We start from the raw sequence: 14,866 nt of genomic DNA on the forward strand, positions 1-14,866 counted from the left end.
TGAAGAAAACAGTGCAATGACCTTCACATGCAGCATTAAAATTAGAATTACTTTTGACTGTGGAGTCTGTTGTTCCTGTAATCAGATATTTGCCCTTCCAATGTTTCCATCAGTGAACTGGGAAGTGGGGAGAGATGAAGACGAGTTTTTAGTGAAATCTCTTCCTCATTTTGAAACCTTTTGAGAATGATGCCTCACCTTATACTTGCCCAGGAAACATCAGGGTATTGAGTTATTACTGATACAGAAATATTGTAGTCATCATAGGTTGGAAACTGCTGATATAAAGGAAACCCGAAGCATATTTTCCATTTGGAATTTTGGGAGTTAAATGCGAAAAATGGTCTGTGCTGGTATTCCAGATCATTTGCAGCTAATACAATTAAAAGAGACATGTGAACTACAATATAATTTAAATGTGCTCTGTGGTGTTGCATATGTGAACTACTTGCTTTAACCTTACTAAATGTTTGATTTTTTTCCAGAATAAACTTACCAGGTTATAATATAAAAAACTCAAATTGATTGTGTTCCCTTCCATCAACTCACTAAATACTTTCAAAACTTTTGATCCTTATTAGTGATTTCCTCTTGAGATATTAATAATATAAATACGTATATAAGTACATATATAAAATACATACATGTGGAGTTTTAAAAAGAATGTTTGTTTTTTAAAAAATGTATGCAGTTACATGCTTACTGAAAATGGGAATGTACAAGTGAATCTTCTCCCCAGTCATGGGTGACTACCATTTAATAATGTTGTGTTACCTTTTTGGAGTTCTTTCCTACACACAAACCAGTGTTAGCTTTTTATAGTTTACAAAAGGTGCATAATATATTTTACCATTTGTTTATCATAATAATTAGAGCTTAGTATGCAAATTTAAGCTGTTTGGAACAAAATTTTTGTTACACTAATTCTGGAGACAGAGCCATCAATTTTGCTATATTATAGATAAGTAATTTTTAATAATTTACTGTCATTATTTCATTTGTTCTCCTTAATAGCGTTTCAGAAGGATCAAATTCCAAATTCGGCTTTCATGTCCAGCCTAAGCATTTTTTTTGAAGCTTTCTGATTTGCCAGGGACAGGTTTAGTTGCTACTCCTTTGTTTTGACATTTGGTATGTTGCATATACTTGTGTTACAGTGTTTTCCATGTTACCTGCTGCACTGGACTAATATTTCCAGGATGGGAACAGTGCCTTCTGAAATAAGTGCCCAAAGTGGGTTCCAACCTACAGAACGGATTGAACATTTTAAAATTAAATTAGCAAAAATTTCCCCCTATTATATAGATGAAGAACTCGGATTTAGAAACTAAGTGTTTATTAGAATCATGCAGCTGGAAAGTTAATAAACTAAACATTGAACCTCAGAATTTTTATTCTAGAATCCATGCTTGTATTTCTGGTATATTGCTTTTCTATATTTATTTCAGGATGGTTGAGGAATCGGCCACTGCTTGACTTTTTTTTTTTCCTTATTTCAAAAATAAAAAAAATATTTAATTCTTCAACCACCACCCCCAAAACCATTAATAAGTAATATATATTTTTCTCACCCAGTTGGGTGACATGTAGAGACTCTGGATCACAGGTAAAGAATAGTTTTGCCTGTGTATTTCTAAATTTTGAATATATATATATGTGTGTATATATATATATATATATATATGTATATATATTTATTTTTATTTTTTTTTAATTTGCTGTTCTTAAGTTTGGTTAAAAAAAATCCTGGTTTTACATGATTGCCATGGGGATACAAAAGACAGTTTGCGGAATATAATAATGTAAAGATTTTGTAGGGTATCCTATGGACACTTGTCTTATTAGGGAGGCCACTTTATGGATGGTGTAGGTGCCTAACCAGTGCAGTGTACACCTGAGGCTGAAGCTGAATAATGTCAATTATAATTTTATATATATATAGTCACAGGATGTGGAGTACAGCATAAGGAATAGAGTCAGTGGAACTGTAACAGCTATATACGATGTCAGAGGGATAGTAGATTGGGGGAGGAGGGTTATCACTTGGTGAGGGGTATAAATATCTTTAACTATTACATTGTATCATACACCTGAAACTAATAAAAAAAAATTTCTAAAGGAATAAATACTTTTAAAGAGAAAAAAATGCTGGTTTTCTAATATTTGATATTTTTATAGTATTTTTCATATAGCCATTTTTGGGATATTCCTTCTCATAGATAAAAATTTAAATAATTTGGAGTCGTGGGTGAAAAATGCATTTTTGTGTTTTAGTATATTTAAGGATTTTTTTAATGTTTTATGTTTTAAAGGTATTTCTTCTACTCGTGCAAGGAACCAGTTTGATTCAGCGACTTATGTCTGTTGCTTATACATACGATAATCTGGCTCCTAGGTATGAAGTTTTTATCATAATTTATGTATGTATTTGTAGTAAGAATATGTGTTTTAAAACTTCATTTTAAAAAAATGTAATACTTAACAGAAAAATTGTTATGGTGTTTTAATGAATCTCGTATCGCTTATCTAGATTTGCATATTACCAACATCTTGCCTGTTTTTATCGCATGATCATGAGCACATATTTTCTTTGTGTGTCTGTGCGAACACATTTATTTACATATTGTCCTGAGTCTTTGAGAGTAAGTTTCAGACATTATGACCATTTACTCATAAATAACTTTTGATGTGTATCTCAAAATACCAAGCACATTTTCTTAACAGCTAGAGTAAAATATTCAAATTTACAAAATTTAGCATTGATATAATACTGTCATCTAATATACAATTGATACTCAAATTGTCTCATTAATATTCTTTATGAGAATTCTTTTCCTGGTCCAGGATCATGTACTGCTTTAGTTGTCATATTTGTTCCATTTCCTTTAATCAGGGGACTTTCTTAGTCCTTCTTTGATGATATTGATGTTTCTTAGTAGTACAGACCAATTATTTTATAAAACACCTTTCGATTTAGGTTTTCCTGATTGTTCCTCATGATTAGATTCAGATTATACATTTTAGCAGAAATATGTATGTGTCTTTCCCAGTACATACTGGTGATGTCAGTTTGTCCCATTATTAGTGATATTAATTTTGATCATTTAATCTGGTTTCCTGCAGATTTCTCTACAGTAAGGTTTCTGATTTTTCCTTTGTAATTAAAAGTAACCTCTGGGAAGATATTTTGCAGCTGCTTAAATTTCCTAATAAAATCTTCATTCCTTGATTTTTAGCATTCAGTGATGATTCTTGCCTGAATTAAATATTAGTATGTTTACAAACTAGTAATTTTCTAACTCTTCCCATTTTATGCTTATTAGTTGACATCTTATTGTGAGGAAGAGCTTTCTCTTCCTCCCTTTATTTAGTATCAATTTGGATTTGTAGATTTTTTTTGTTTCATTTACAAGTTGTAATTCATTACTATTCACTTTGCTCAAGCTATACATGAGTTGGTCTCGTCAAGCTTTGTTCATGTGTCCTTTTGACATAACCCATTATTTGGCATAGAGGGGGGGAATGTTTTTTTTCCTGTTACTACAAGATCTTATAGGCTTGTAAATTCCCTTAGTTCTAGAATCAATCAGTCATTTCTTTACGAAGCCCTAGTTCCTGTTGGTGGGAACCTACAAAATATAGGCGCTTGATGTACTCAATGCTACTAGTATTTCTTTGCTTCTAGGCCCTGGTGGACAGAGCTGGAAATGTGTTTATAAGACTATAGTTAAAGCATGCAATACAATTCCATTTATTTGGGCTATGTTGGAAATTTTTTTAAATGTGCAAAATTTCAATACAGAAATTCAAATATGATAATTGCTGGCTAATACATGGGGACCTGACTGTATGCCTTAAGTAACGACATAAAGTATGTAAAATTAATTTCCAAGTATTCTGTAGGTGTTATGTTGGGCTAAAGTTTGCCATGTATGCAAATGATTTATAAAGCTAGTATAAACACCTTTAAAAGTGCTTAACTTTATTTATGGCTAATAGCTAATTGACTATTTTTAGATACTTCTAAAAGTCACCTTCATGGCAACAGTTGCATATAAATAGCATGATTACTTTAATGTACTTTTCTTTAGTGTCTGTCTCAATTGAATTCACATTCATTACTTGATTAGTATCTGCTTTACCCCACTAGACTCTTAAGTTCTATACAAACTGTATCTGATTTTGCTCACCATTATATTTTCAGTGCCAAGCACCATACCTTGTTGTTAGTAAAACTTAATGCATTTATTAACATGAGGAAATGAAGAAAATGCTATAACATGTCCTTGATTTGTATGATAAAACACATTTTACATCCCAACTACCAATTACTCTCCAGTTTAATAATTCTTAACTCTTCCTCCTCATCCTCTAACACAAACTCTACCTCAGGATCCCACACACTACAATATAGTGAGTTAAGGCAATTCAGTGACTGCTGTGGTCTGCTTTTTGTTCACTTTGTTAACCTCACACAATGAAAAATAAATGCAGATTTGATACCAGCTGTTGCTTTTCAAGCTGGTTCACTCTGTGACAATTCTCGTTTTCATTCCACCAGTTCCATTCTTAAAGAACTCATTACATTTTTGTAATGTGAGCTCCCCCACCCCATCCCTGTGTTTTCTCAGCTCCTGTTTCTGCACCATTACCTTTTCATAGTTTCTCACCTTCAGTTTATACTGTTAGGAGATTTTACCAATTAAGGCAGCTACAACGAACTTTTGCCTGTGTTATCAAAAATTTTCTAATGGTACATATTTCAAAGGTGGATGGGTGGCTGCTCTGGTAAAGTTAAATATATTATACTGGTATGATAAAAATTCAACATATAACATGGCCAAAGACTTGATTTGTAAAGTTGTAACTTCTTAGTACCTTTTACTTTAAATAATAATTTGGGTGAACCTTGCTTTTTGAGATTTTGAAAGGTGACTATATGAATTATAGCGAAGTGGGGATATCAGAGATGGTGCTTTTTTTTCTTAAACAACTTATTTGTAAGGCAAATAATCCATATTTAATCATTTTGTTAAAAATAAAAATTTTAATATTTAGTTTTCTTTAAATTGAGATAATACATTTTTCCATTGAAGTTACTAAAAGTATCATGGAAAAAACTGGAGGTGAAATAATACAGAATTAAACTATTCAGTTTTCTCTACTTTATAATAATTTGCTTTTAACCATTCCTGATAGAAATTGGCGTTAACAATATAAGAGTGTTAAACAGAAACTTCATGGCCGAAAGCTTTTCTGAAAGAAACAGCTTATTTAGCCAAATACTAGCCACAAAAGGACCAGGTCCTGGGGCAAGAAATCTAAACCACCAGGAGCAGGGCTAGTTGGAATAGCAACATGTCCACCCTCCTGGAGTTGATGGGCTCTTTTATACATTACATTTTGAGGAAGAAAGATATAAGTTGTTTTGAAAAAAATTGACATTGGCTATAGATAAGGGGGTGGGTTATAAAAGGTAAAGTGGCGGCTGTTCTAGGATTTGTACATAGTCCCTAAGAAAGAAATATTAACTACTTTTGATTGGTTTCAGGCAACAGCCCCAAAAGTTTATGTATAAGCAAGATCGGTGGCTTCTGGTGGTTACTATAGAAGTTGATTCACAGCTCCAGTATACGTTCAGGAATATGATCAGTCTCTTGTTAGTTGGCCCACGGCTAATAACTGGTTAACTATTTTTGTCCCTTTCTGTCTCTCTCCCTCTGGCCCACTATAATTGAATTTAGGACATCTCAGAATTTTTCTTCTGTCAAAGGAAGGGTGTTTTATGTTAATATTTTTTTTTTTTACTTGAAACTGTTATAGCCTTACTTTTTGTAATACACGTATCTTTAGTAACTAAATCATGAGCAGTTTTTGAGGGTTCACTTATTTCAGTCAATGTTGGATTCACTCAAATTTTGTTTATTAAATGTGAACATTCAATTGGTATTTGCTATTGTAAGATTTTCCCAATGATTTTAAAAATAAAAGATAAAGACCATAGGAAAAAAAATAACAGTAGCTTTCTTAAAAGTCTAATCTTTTGGAGGAAGAGTGGTATTTACTTTAAGAATATATGGTAATAAATTAAGTTATTTTTAATTCATTGCTGAATTTAATTAGTGGTGGTGGTGTGTTTTTATTTTACAGAGTTTTGAAAGCTCAGTCCGATCACAGGTCTAGACATGAAGGTAAGGGTTCAAAAAAATTAATTTTTAATAGGTAAAGATTTGTATAGCTAGATATATTTATATATAATATCTTTAATAATGAACATTGTGTTTTCTTTATAGTGCAAGCCCTTATAGTCATTTTTTTCTAATTTTTCTTTAGTTTCACATTATTCAATGTGGCTCTTGGTGAGTTGGGCTCATTGCTGTTCTTTAGTGAAGTCTAGCCTTGCTGATAGTGATCATTTACAAGATTGGCTAAAGAAATTGACCCTCCTTATTCCTGAGGTAAGATAAAGATTGAAGATTACTACTGTTACTCTTCATATTTTTTCATAGTATTATTAGCATTGATAATGAAAAAGAGCTAATGGAAACAAATGGACAGATATAGTTCCATAAATATATCACATTATCTGGAATGTGCTTATTTAATGCTTTTAAGATCTAGAGTGTTTTGAAGTAGGTAACTTAAGTGTAGTGCGAACATTAAATATTTTGTAACATTCATATTTGTCTTTTCTGAAATACTTGTTGACAGAGTGATTATTTTACTTTGGGTTTTTAATTTATTTTTATATTTTTATTTTTTTAAAAGATTTTATTGGGGAAGGGGAACAGGACTTTATTGGGGAACAGTGTGTGCTTCTAGGACTTTTTTCCAAGTCAAGTTGTTGTCCTTTCAGTCTTAGTTGTGGAGGGCGCAGCTCAGCTCCAGGTCCAGTTGCCATTGCTAGTTGCAGGGGGCACAGCCCACATTCCCTTGTGGGAGTCGAAACTGGCAACCTTGTGGTTGAGAGGACGCACTCCAAACAACTGAGGCATCCGGGAGCTCAGTGGCAGCTCAGTGGCAGCTCAGCTCAAGGTGCCGTGTTCAGTCTTAGTTGCAGGGGGCTCTGCCCACCATCCTTTGCAGGACTCGAGGAATTGAACTGGCAACCTTGTGGTTGAGAGCCTGGGCTCCAACCAACAACTGAGCCATCAGGGAGGCAGCTCAGCTCAAGGTGCCATGTTCAATCTTTAGTTGCAGGGGGCAGAGCCCACCATCCCCTGTGGGGACTCCAGGAATTGAACTGGCAACCTTGTGGTTGAGAGCCCACTGGCTCATGTGGGAATCGAACCGGCAGCCTTCGGAGTTAGGAGCATGGAGCTCTAACCGCCTGAGCCACCGGGCCGGCCCCTATTTTATTTTATTTTGTTTTGTTTTGTTTTTTAATTGCTTTTTTCTAGAGGTGGAGGACTTGAGTATTTTGGTAATTCATATTTTAGAGAAGTTTCTTCTGTTTTTTTCTGTTTAATTAGAGTTTATCCTTAGGTAGTTGTTCTGGATCTGTCCCAGATAACCATTGTGACACTTGGGCAAGTCCCTTAGAATCTGTAAAGTGTTCTAGTTTAAGTACTTTCTAAATTGCTTCTAGTTCTGAAAATGTTTTATCCTGTTACTTTTATCCTGTTACTTAATCTTGTAAATAAGTTGTTATGAATAGCCTCTCCTCAATCCCTTTTGTATTTGTCTTTTGTTGTGTTTATTTGGTTTTATTTTATACCTGTATTTGGAATTTCTAAAATATGTTTTTACATATCACTGTATACTTTGGGATACTTTATTTGATCATATATTATTTATATGCATGAGTATGTGATGAGAATATTTTAAGAGCTATTACTAAAGAAGCCACCTAACATGTTATTTTTGGCAAGATAGTAATCTTAATATTAACTTTTTAATACTAACTCAGACTATCTTTGGAACTTGGTTTTTCATTTAGACTGCAGTCCGTCATGAGTCTTGCAATGGTCTTTATAAGTTATCTCTGTCAGGGCTGGATGGAGGAGACTCAATCAATCGTTCTTTTCTGCTGTTGGCTGCCTCAACGTTGTTGAAATTTCTTCCTGATGCTCAAGCACTCAAACCTATCAGGGTAAGATTTTACTGTGAATGTTCAGGAGCAGTTTCTGTTTCTGCAGTTTTCTTTGCTTCAGGTTTATCATTGTATTATATCCTTGCAGTAATTTTGAGTACTTGTTTACTGTATATAGTTTTTACCAAGAGGATAATAGTTACATAGTTCTTAAAGTGACAGTATTGTGACATAATTGTGTCCATGTTACACCTAGGAATGGAATCTGTGTGCTTTAATTTCTGCTCTGTGGGATCCCTCATGGATATTCTGTTTGGAAATAGCATCTGTTCTTACTAGGGTCTGGGCCTTGTGTTAGTAAGTTGAATGATGGAAACATCATAAATGTAGCTTTCTTCTCATTGTTACACAAGTTTGTTTGTTTGTTTTTTTAATTATGATGATATTTAGAATTTTCAATTTCCTTCCCTGCTTCAGTGTATATACTAGCCTTGTAAAAGACTTCTATCATACAATAAATCCAGAGCCCATTAATAAGTTTTACTAGTCCCAGAAATACATCATAGGATTTACATTTTTCTCCTCCATATTAATCTATCATTGACTATGTAAAAAATATGTGTTCTTTCTATTTTTCAGATTTCAAAACTACTCTGTTTCCCAAAAATGAGACCTAGTCAGACCATCAGCTCTAATGCATCTTTTGGAGCAAAAATTAATATAAGACCTGGTCTTATTTTACTATACTATAAGGCCAAGTCTGTTATGTTATGATATATGATATGATATGATACGATACTGGGTCTTATATTAATTTTTGCTCCAAAAGACGCGTTAGAGCTGATTGTTCGGGTAGGTCTTATTTTCAGGGAAACACGGTATGATAGGCCATTGCATGTGGGTAGATTTATATATATACTCGTGTTCTACAGGTTTCTTTTGTTCCCACATTTATATTGAATTCTTAATTCTTATCATATTATTTAGCATTATACATTATTCATGTCTTTTCCAAGTAGGTTATAAGTAATTTGAGAGTGATGTTTTTCTGAGAGTTCTCGTATTATTCACTTACGTACCTAATTATTCCATTTTACAGAAACTAGTAGTGTTCTCTTCATTTTTTTTGTTAAATTTTGAATACTGTTTAGTTTGTCTTGGGATTTAATTTTTTTCATAAAGCCTGTAGTTTCTTAAATATAATTTTCCTTTTTAAAAATGTTTTCACAAAGTTGAATTTTTTTTAATAGATAGATGATTATGAAGAAGAACCAATGTTAAAACCTGGATGTAAAGAGTATTTTTGGTTGTTGTGCAAATTAGTTGACAACATACATATAAAGGACGCTAGTCAGGTATGTTCAGGAAATTATACATTAACTTGTTAATAGAGATGAATTATATACATGTGTGTTCTTAACTTTATATATCCTTATTAAAAGCATTTTTGTCAATCTATAATGAGTTGAAAATGTCATCAGTTTTCTTCTGTATTTTATCTTTCTGTTCTGCTCTGATTCCTTTGTTCTTTTTACTTTGATCTTTGTTGAAATGTCTTCATATGGTACCTGTAAGTAGTTTCTTGTCTCTTCTGCGTAAGATTTGTGGATATAAAATCTTACTTGGAATGTGAAATTTAGACTTTAAATTTTATTAACAGGTTTCTGTAATAGAATATAGATTCAGAGTTCTGAATGTAAAATAAAATTGTAATTAAAATACAAGTTATTTAAAGCTAAAGAAACACTATTATTTTGTTGATCTATTTTTCTCAGACTAGACTAAAACATTTTCATCCAAAGAAATGTTTAAAACAAGTTAATTTCAAAGACAAACTTGTCACATAAACTCTTTTATTTTTTCTCCTTTATTAATTTAGTAAGCTAAAATGCATCTAAATGATTTCAGAGAAAATCAAAAACACTTGAAGAAGATACATTTCTCTCAATTTTTTATGCATTTCAACGTGCAATATATGCACTTTACATTTAAAATATCCTGTAATGTTTGCACTTACTACTTTTAAGAAACAGTTTTACATCTGAATTCTTAGTTTTTTAACTTTTCATTTGAGAAATAATTATAAAAATTAATACTGAACATGTTTTAATTTACTTCATTATTATTCATAAAATATTGATGCCAGATAAACATTGATTTTTTTTTAACACCTGGGATTGCCCATTTAAAGTAGGAATCTATTATTTCTTGCTTGCCAAAGTTATTTTCCTTCATAGAGATCTGAGTTTCTTTGAAAATCCTCCTATATTGAGTACTATTTTATAAAATCTTTTGTTTGCTCAGTTACAATGAGAATTAAAGCTTTCTGAAATGTTTAACTGTACATTTAAGTTTATTTTTAAAGCCTAGTTTAAAGGCGGTGTTAAAAACAAACCTTAGTGGTGAATTGTATATTATGTGAAGTACATCTATATAAAATTGTTAAAGAAAAAGAAAACAACAACAATCCTGAGTGTCTTTTCAATAAATTGCTGTGACTATCACAGTGTATTACTGACATTCTATTGTGTCTTTTTTGAAAGACTATCAATGATGTGTTCACAATTATAATTTTATTAATTTACATTATATATAAGTAAAGAGTTACTTATTATTTAATAGGTAGATTAATGAATTTGGATGAACCTAATTCTTGTTACTTACAAAGAAAAGATTTTTTGTTGTTGTGTTAATAATCTCTGAACTGCTAAACATTAAAATTTATATTTGAATTTTATATTTTCTCTTTGTATTAAGACAACACTCCTTGACTTAGATGCTTTGGCACGACATTTGGCTGACTGTATTCGAAGGTAAAATTTGATGTGAAATTGACAATTACATTGTTGAGGAATGATAAAGGACATAATTATGTGAACTGTCTTGTTTTGCTTTTATTCTTTTTTGTAGCAGGGAGATCCTTGATCATCAAGATGGCAATATAGAAGATGACGGGCTTACGGGACTCCTCAGGCTTGCAACAAGTGTCATTAAACACAAACCACCCTTTAAATTTTCAAGGGAAGGACAGGTTGGTATTAAGACATCCAAAGGTCTATATGAAATATATCCAAATTGTATGTGGGTATGTGTAATTTTCTCAAGCATGCAAACGTTAAGTTTGCTAGAACTTGATTGCTGGCAGGAAAAGTGAACTTTGAATAAAGTGAACCCTAGAATATAAATTTTTGGCTTGTTTTTAGAATGCAGAAACAAATTTTACTTCCTGTGACTATTGATAGAGAGACCACTTCGACTTTAATGGTACAGTTTTGTGGGATTGAATATTTTGAACTAATAACTTACACAGTGGAATTAGTAAGTAGTCATTTTAGAGTATCACACTGGCTTCAAATTTTAAAAACGTGTTGACGTAAAATCTATTACTGAATAGTTGGTACACTTAGTGACCCTACACCAACAAATGTCTAATTACTCTTTAGATTAAATTATTCACTCTTCCATTGGTACTTTTGTCATTGCCTGCAGTGAGTAAGTTAGTTATGGTTTGCAAGATTGTTTTCTTGAGGTCACTGATTGCGTTAGGAAATAGGAATAACCAAAAGGATGGAATATTGTCCCCATGGGCATACACTAAGGGTTCTTGAGATAAACTTGGGTGACAGTCTTATCAATCTTAGAGCTGTGCCACTTCCCCTGTTCCACAAAGCTCCTTCCTGTGCTATTTCTTGTAGGTCTTTTTTTTAGTTTTCCATTACAGGGGATAATTTCCATTACTGGGAATAATTTGATTGAATTATAGTCTTGCTGATTGAAGTCTTACATATAAACCAATATATAACTTTTATTCTAAAATATAAATGTGTTTATTTTTCTGATAACACTAAAGCAACAACTATTGTAAATAAAGAATGAAAATTTAGTTATTACAAAGAGAAGATACCTATATACAGAGGGTTCCAAAAAAATGTATACACATTTTAAGAAAGGAAAGTATTAAAATTGGAATACTCAATATATACTGATAACAAAAGATGAATACAAGTCATGTTTGACTTCTGTAATTACAAGAGGTCCTCAAAGTGGTTACATTCAGTGTCCAGACACTTCTGATTACAGCAAACTACTGCTTGAGCAATGTTGACCAAAGTATCCACTTAAATACATTTTTTTTGGGGTATAGTTCAATTTCCCATGATGCTTTTTTGGTCATGGCCTTCCAGGACTTTCTGTGGATATATTAAATACACAAATACATAATTTATGTTATGCAAGTAAGATTATGTGATCTGCTTTCTTCATTTTAAAAACAAATACATTAAAGAGGAAAATTTTTAAAAATTAAATACAAAAGAGGCAAATCTTTATTGACATGGTACTAGTTGTAAAAAAAGAACTGCAGGGAACATCTTTGCACACCTGTCCCATTATACTTTATATACTATTAAAAGTAAATTTGATTCATTTTAATCAGAATACATCACTTTACAAAAGGCTATACAAAATGAAATCAGCAAAAGTAAAGTATGGGGCCAAGTCTGGTAGATACCAGGTACACGCTTCTAAGAGTCCTGTCCCAATGGAGTTGCACAGGATATGATTAATTCCCCCAGCAATGAGTGTTAAACACATGTGAGGTGTTGTCTACCAGGAAAGTTCTTTTGAGCCTAGGAGTCCAGGGTTTTTATCGTGGTGGGTCTTGTAGGCACATAGTATTTGCATGACTTACCATAATCACTGAAATTTCAGATTCCCAGATATAAAGCAGTTATTCAGCATAAACCAAATACAAACGGGCACAGCGAGCCACTTTTATCACTTAGGGAAAGTTTTACATCAGAGGAGGGAACTGTTTACCTTGCATGTTTCCAGATGACAGCCAAGGGCCAATCTTACAATCCGACCTTTCTAAGGATAGCAGAGTCTCAGTCTTAAGTATATTACTTTTTTTTTTCCCATGCAATACCCCAGGAGATTTTAACCCTAGAACAATGTACCGTAGTGTTTGAGATGGGTGAGGAAAATAATTGGTCCTTTGCTACTTTACCAAAGAAAGTTAAGAAGGAACAAATGGGAAAAGTGACCCTTTCTCAGGCATATCAAATTTAGGAAAAAGTACAGCTGAAATGTACTTCACATGGTAAAACCTTGCACCTCCGTTTGAACTTCACTGGTGTAGAAGTTAAGGGCTTGGTGTCTTAAATCCTGACTCTGGCACCTGCCAACTCGATGACTCCAGGCCAGGTTCTTAATGTTTTTCATTTGGCGGCCTTTGAATATTATCTGGCACTTAAAAGTTTTCATTTTGACTAAGTTTCTGCTTTTGCTGCTGTTGCCACTAACATTATTATTAGAGTGAAATAAGGAGAAACTTAAGGCACAGGCAGTCAAGATAGGGAGTAATGAGTCCTTAACAAAAACTTTCGGTCACTTAATAGAATGTAAAATAATAGCATTGTCAATGAGAATCGGTAAGAATAAGCTATATTAGGTTTCAAGAGGGAGGTAAGAGTGAAGTTGATCTACCCATTCTGTTTTCTGTAAGAGAAATGAACATTGGGAAAACTTTCAGATGATAGTATATGATGCTGCTTTAAGTTTTTAGAAGTCTTTTAGTAAATTTTAGATTGTCATATGACCTAGTTTACTTGGTAAGTTATTCATTATATTTGGAATGTAATTAATATCCACGTTTAGATGTTATACTTGGTCTTCTCTTTTTTTCCAGGAATTCTTAAGAGATATCTTCAATCTCCTGTTTTTGTTGCCTAGTCTAAAAGATAGACAACAGCCAAAGTGCAAATCACATTCTTCAAGAGCTGCTGCTTATGATTTGTTAGTAGAGATGGTAAAGGGATCTGTTGAGAACTACAGGCTAATACATAACTGGGTTATGGCACAACACATGCAGTGTAAGCATTCTTTTCCTTTAATTTTTGTAAATTTTGTATGCAGAAATGAGATTTGAGGAGGGAATGGTTTAAAGAAAGAATTAACTATTCACACACTTTACCATTATAAACTATTGTTGCTAAGATATTATTGAAGTTAAAAAGTAAAAATTGTTTTTTTAAAAAACACAGATGAGGGCAGGTGAGTTATCACTGTGTGAGGGATATAAATGGTAAATGTCTATTACATTGTTTTGTACATCTGAAGCTAATTAAAAAAAAGAAAGGAAAAACAGATGAGAAGAACATTTTATAGATATCTAAAATACTTAAGCACTTTTTGGTTAAATAATTTAGTGCTAAGTAAAATCAAGTTGTGACAGTCCTTTGAATTTTTAGGGAATGAATTAGTTTTGCTAATGTGTTCCTACTAATTTTTTTAAAATGACCATATATAATGTTTTATGTTTCCTTTGAATTTTTAGGGAATGAATTAGTTTTACTAATGTGTTCCTACTAATTTTTTTTAAATGACCATATATAATGTTTTATGTATATTTGCTAAACACATAATGGAGGTAGTTAACAGAAACAGAATATGTTATGTTTAATAGTTTGTTTGGGGGGGACATCTTTTCCTCCCTCTTTTTTCAGTAGCTCATGCACCTTATAAATGGGACTACTGGCCTCACGAGGATGTCCGTGCTGAGTGTAGATTTGTTGGCTTGACTAACCTTGGAGCAACTTGTTATTTGGCTTCCACTATTCAGCAGCTTTATATGATACCTGAGGCAAGACAGGCCGTCTTCACTGCTAAGGTACAGTTTTCTCACTTTGAAAATTAAAACTAAAGTAAAATTTTGTTGATAAATCTTGATTTTTTTTCCAATTTACTAAAGTATTTGAGAAAGTAATTGATGAATTTTACAATGACAATTTGATTACATAACTAACTCTTGTTATGTTTTGATTATTTTTACGT

The 14,866-nt window shown here is 32.5% G+C and overlaps 1 protein-coding gene across 2 annotated transcripts in view; it reads left to right on the forward strand.

Annotated features, from left to right (window-relative positions):
- USP34 (ubiquitin specific peptidase 34) overlaps positions 1 to 14,866 on the forward strand; it is a 205,895-nt gene that overhangs the window by 133,230 nt on the left and 57,799 nt on the right. For both annotated transcript variants that reach the window (XM_019717509.3, XM_019717506.3), the window contains 9 exons: positions 2,313 to 2,395; positions 6,151 to 6,191; positions 6,334 to 6,458; positions 7,940 to 8,092; positions 9,283 to 9,387; positions 10,790 to 10,845; positions 10,943 to 11,063; positions 13,722 to 13,905; positions 14,542 to 14,702. In XM_019717509.3, coding sequence (XP_019573068.3) covers positions 2,313 to 2,395; positions 6,151 to 6,191; positions 6,334 to 6,458; positions 7,940 to 8,092; positions 9,283 to 9,387; positions 10,790 to 10,845; positions 10,943 to 11,063; positions 13,722 to 13,905; positions 14,542 to 14,702 — 1,029 coding nt within the window. The remainder of the gene's footprint in view (positions 1 to 2,312; positions 2,396 to 6,150; positions 6,192 to 6,333; positions 6,459 to 7,939; positions 8,093 to 9,282; positions 9,388 to 10,789; positions 10,846 to 10,942; positions 11,064 to 13,721; positions 13,906 to 14,541; positions 14,703 to 14,866) is intronic.

Source organism: Rhinolophus sinicus, chromosome 2, assembly GCF_057876585.1.
Source record: "Rhinolophus sinicus isolate RSI-liver-muscle chromosome 2, RSI-T2T, whole genome shotgun sequence".
Taxonomy (NCBI): domain Eukaryota; kingdom Metazoa; phylum Chordata; class Mammalia; order Chiroptera; family Rhinolophidae; genus Rhinolophus; species Rhinolophus sinicus.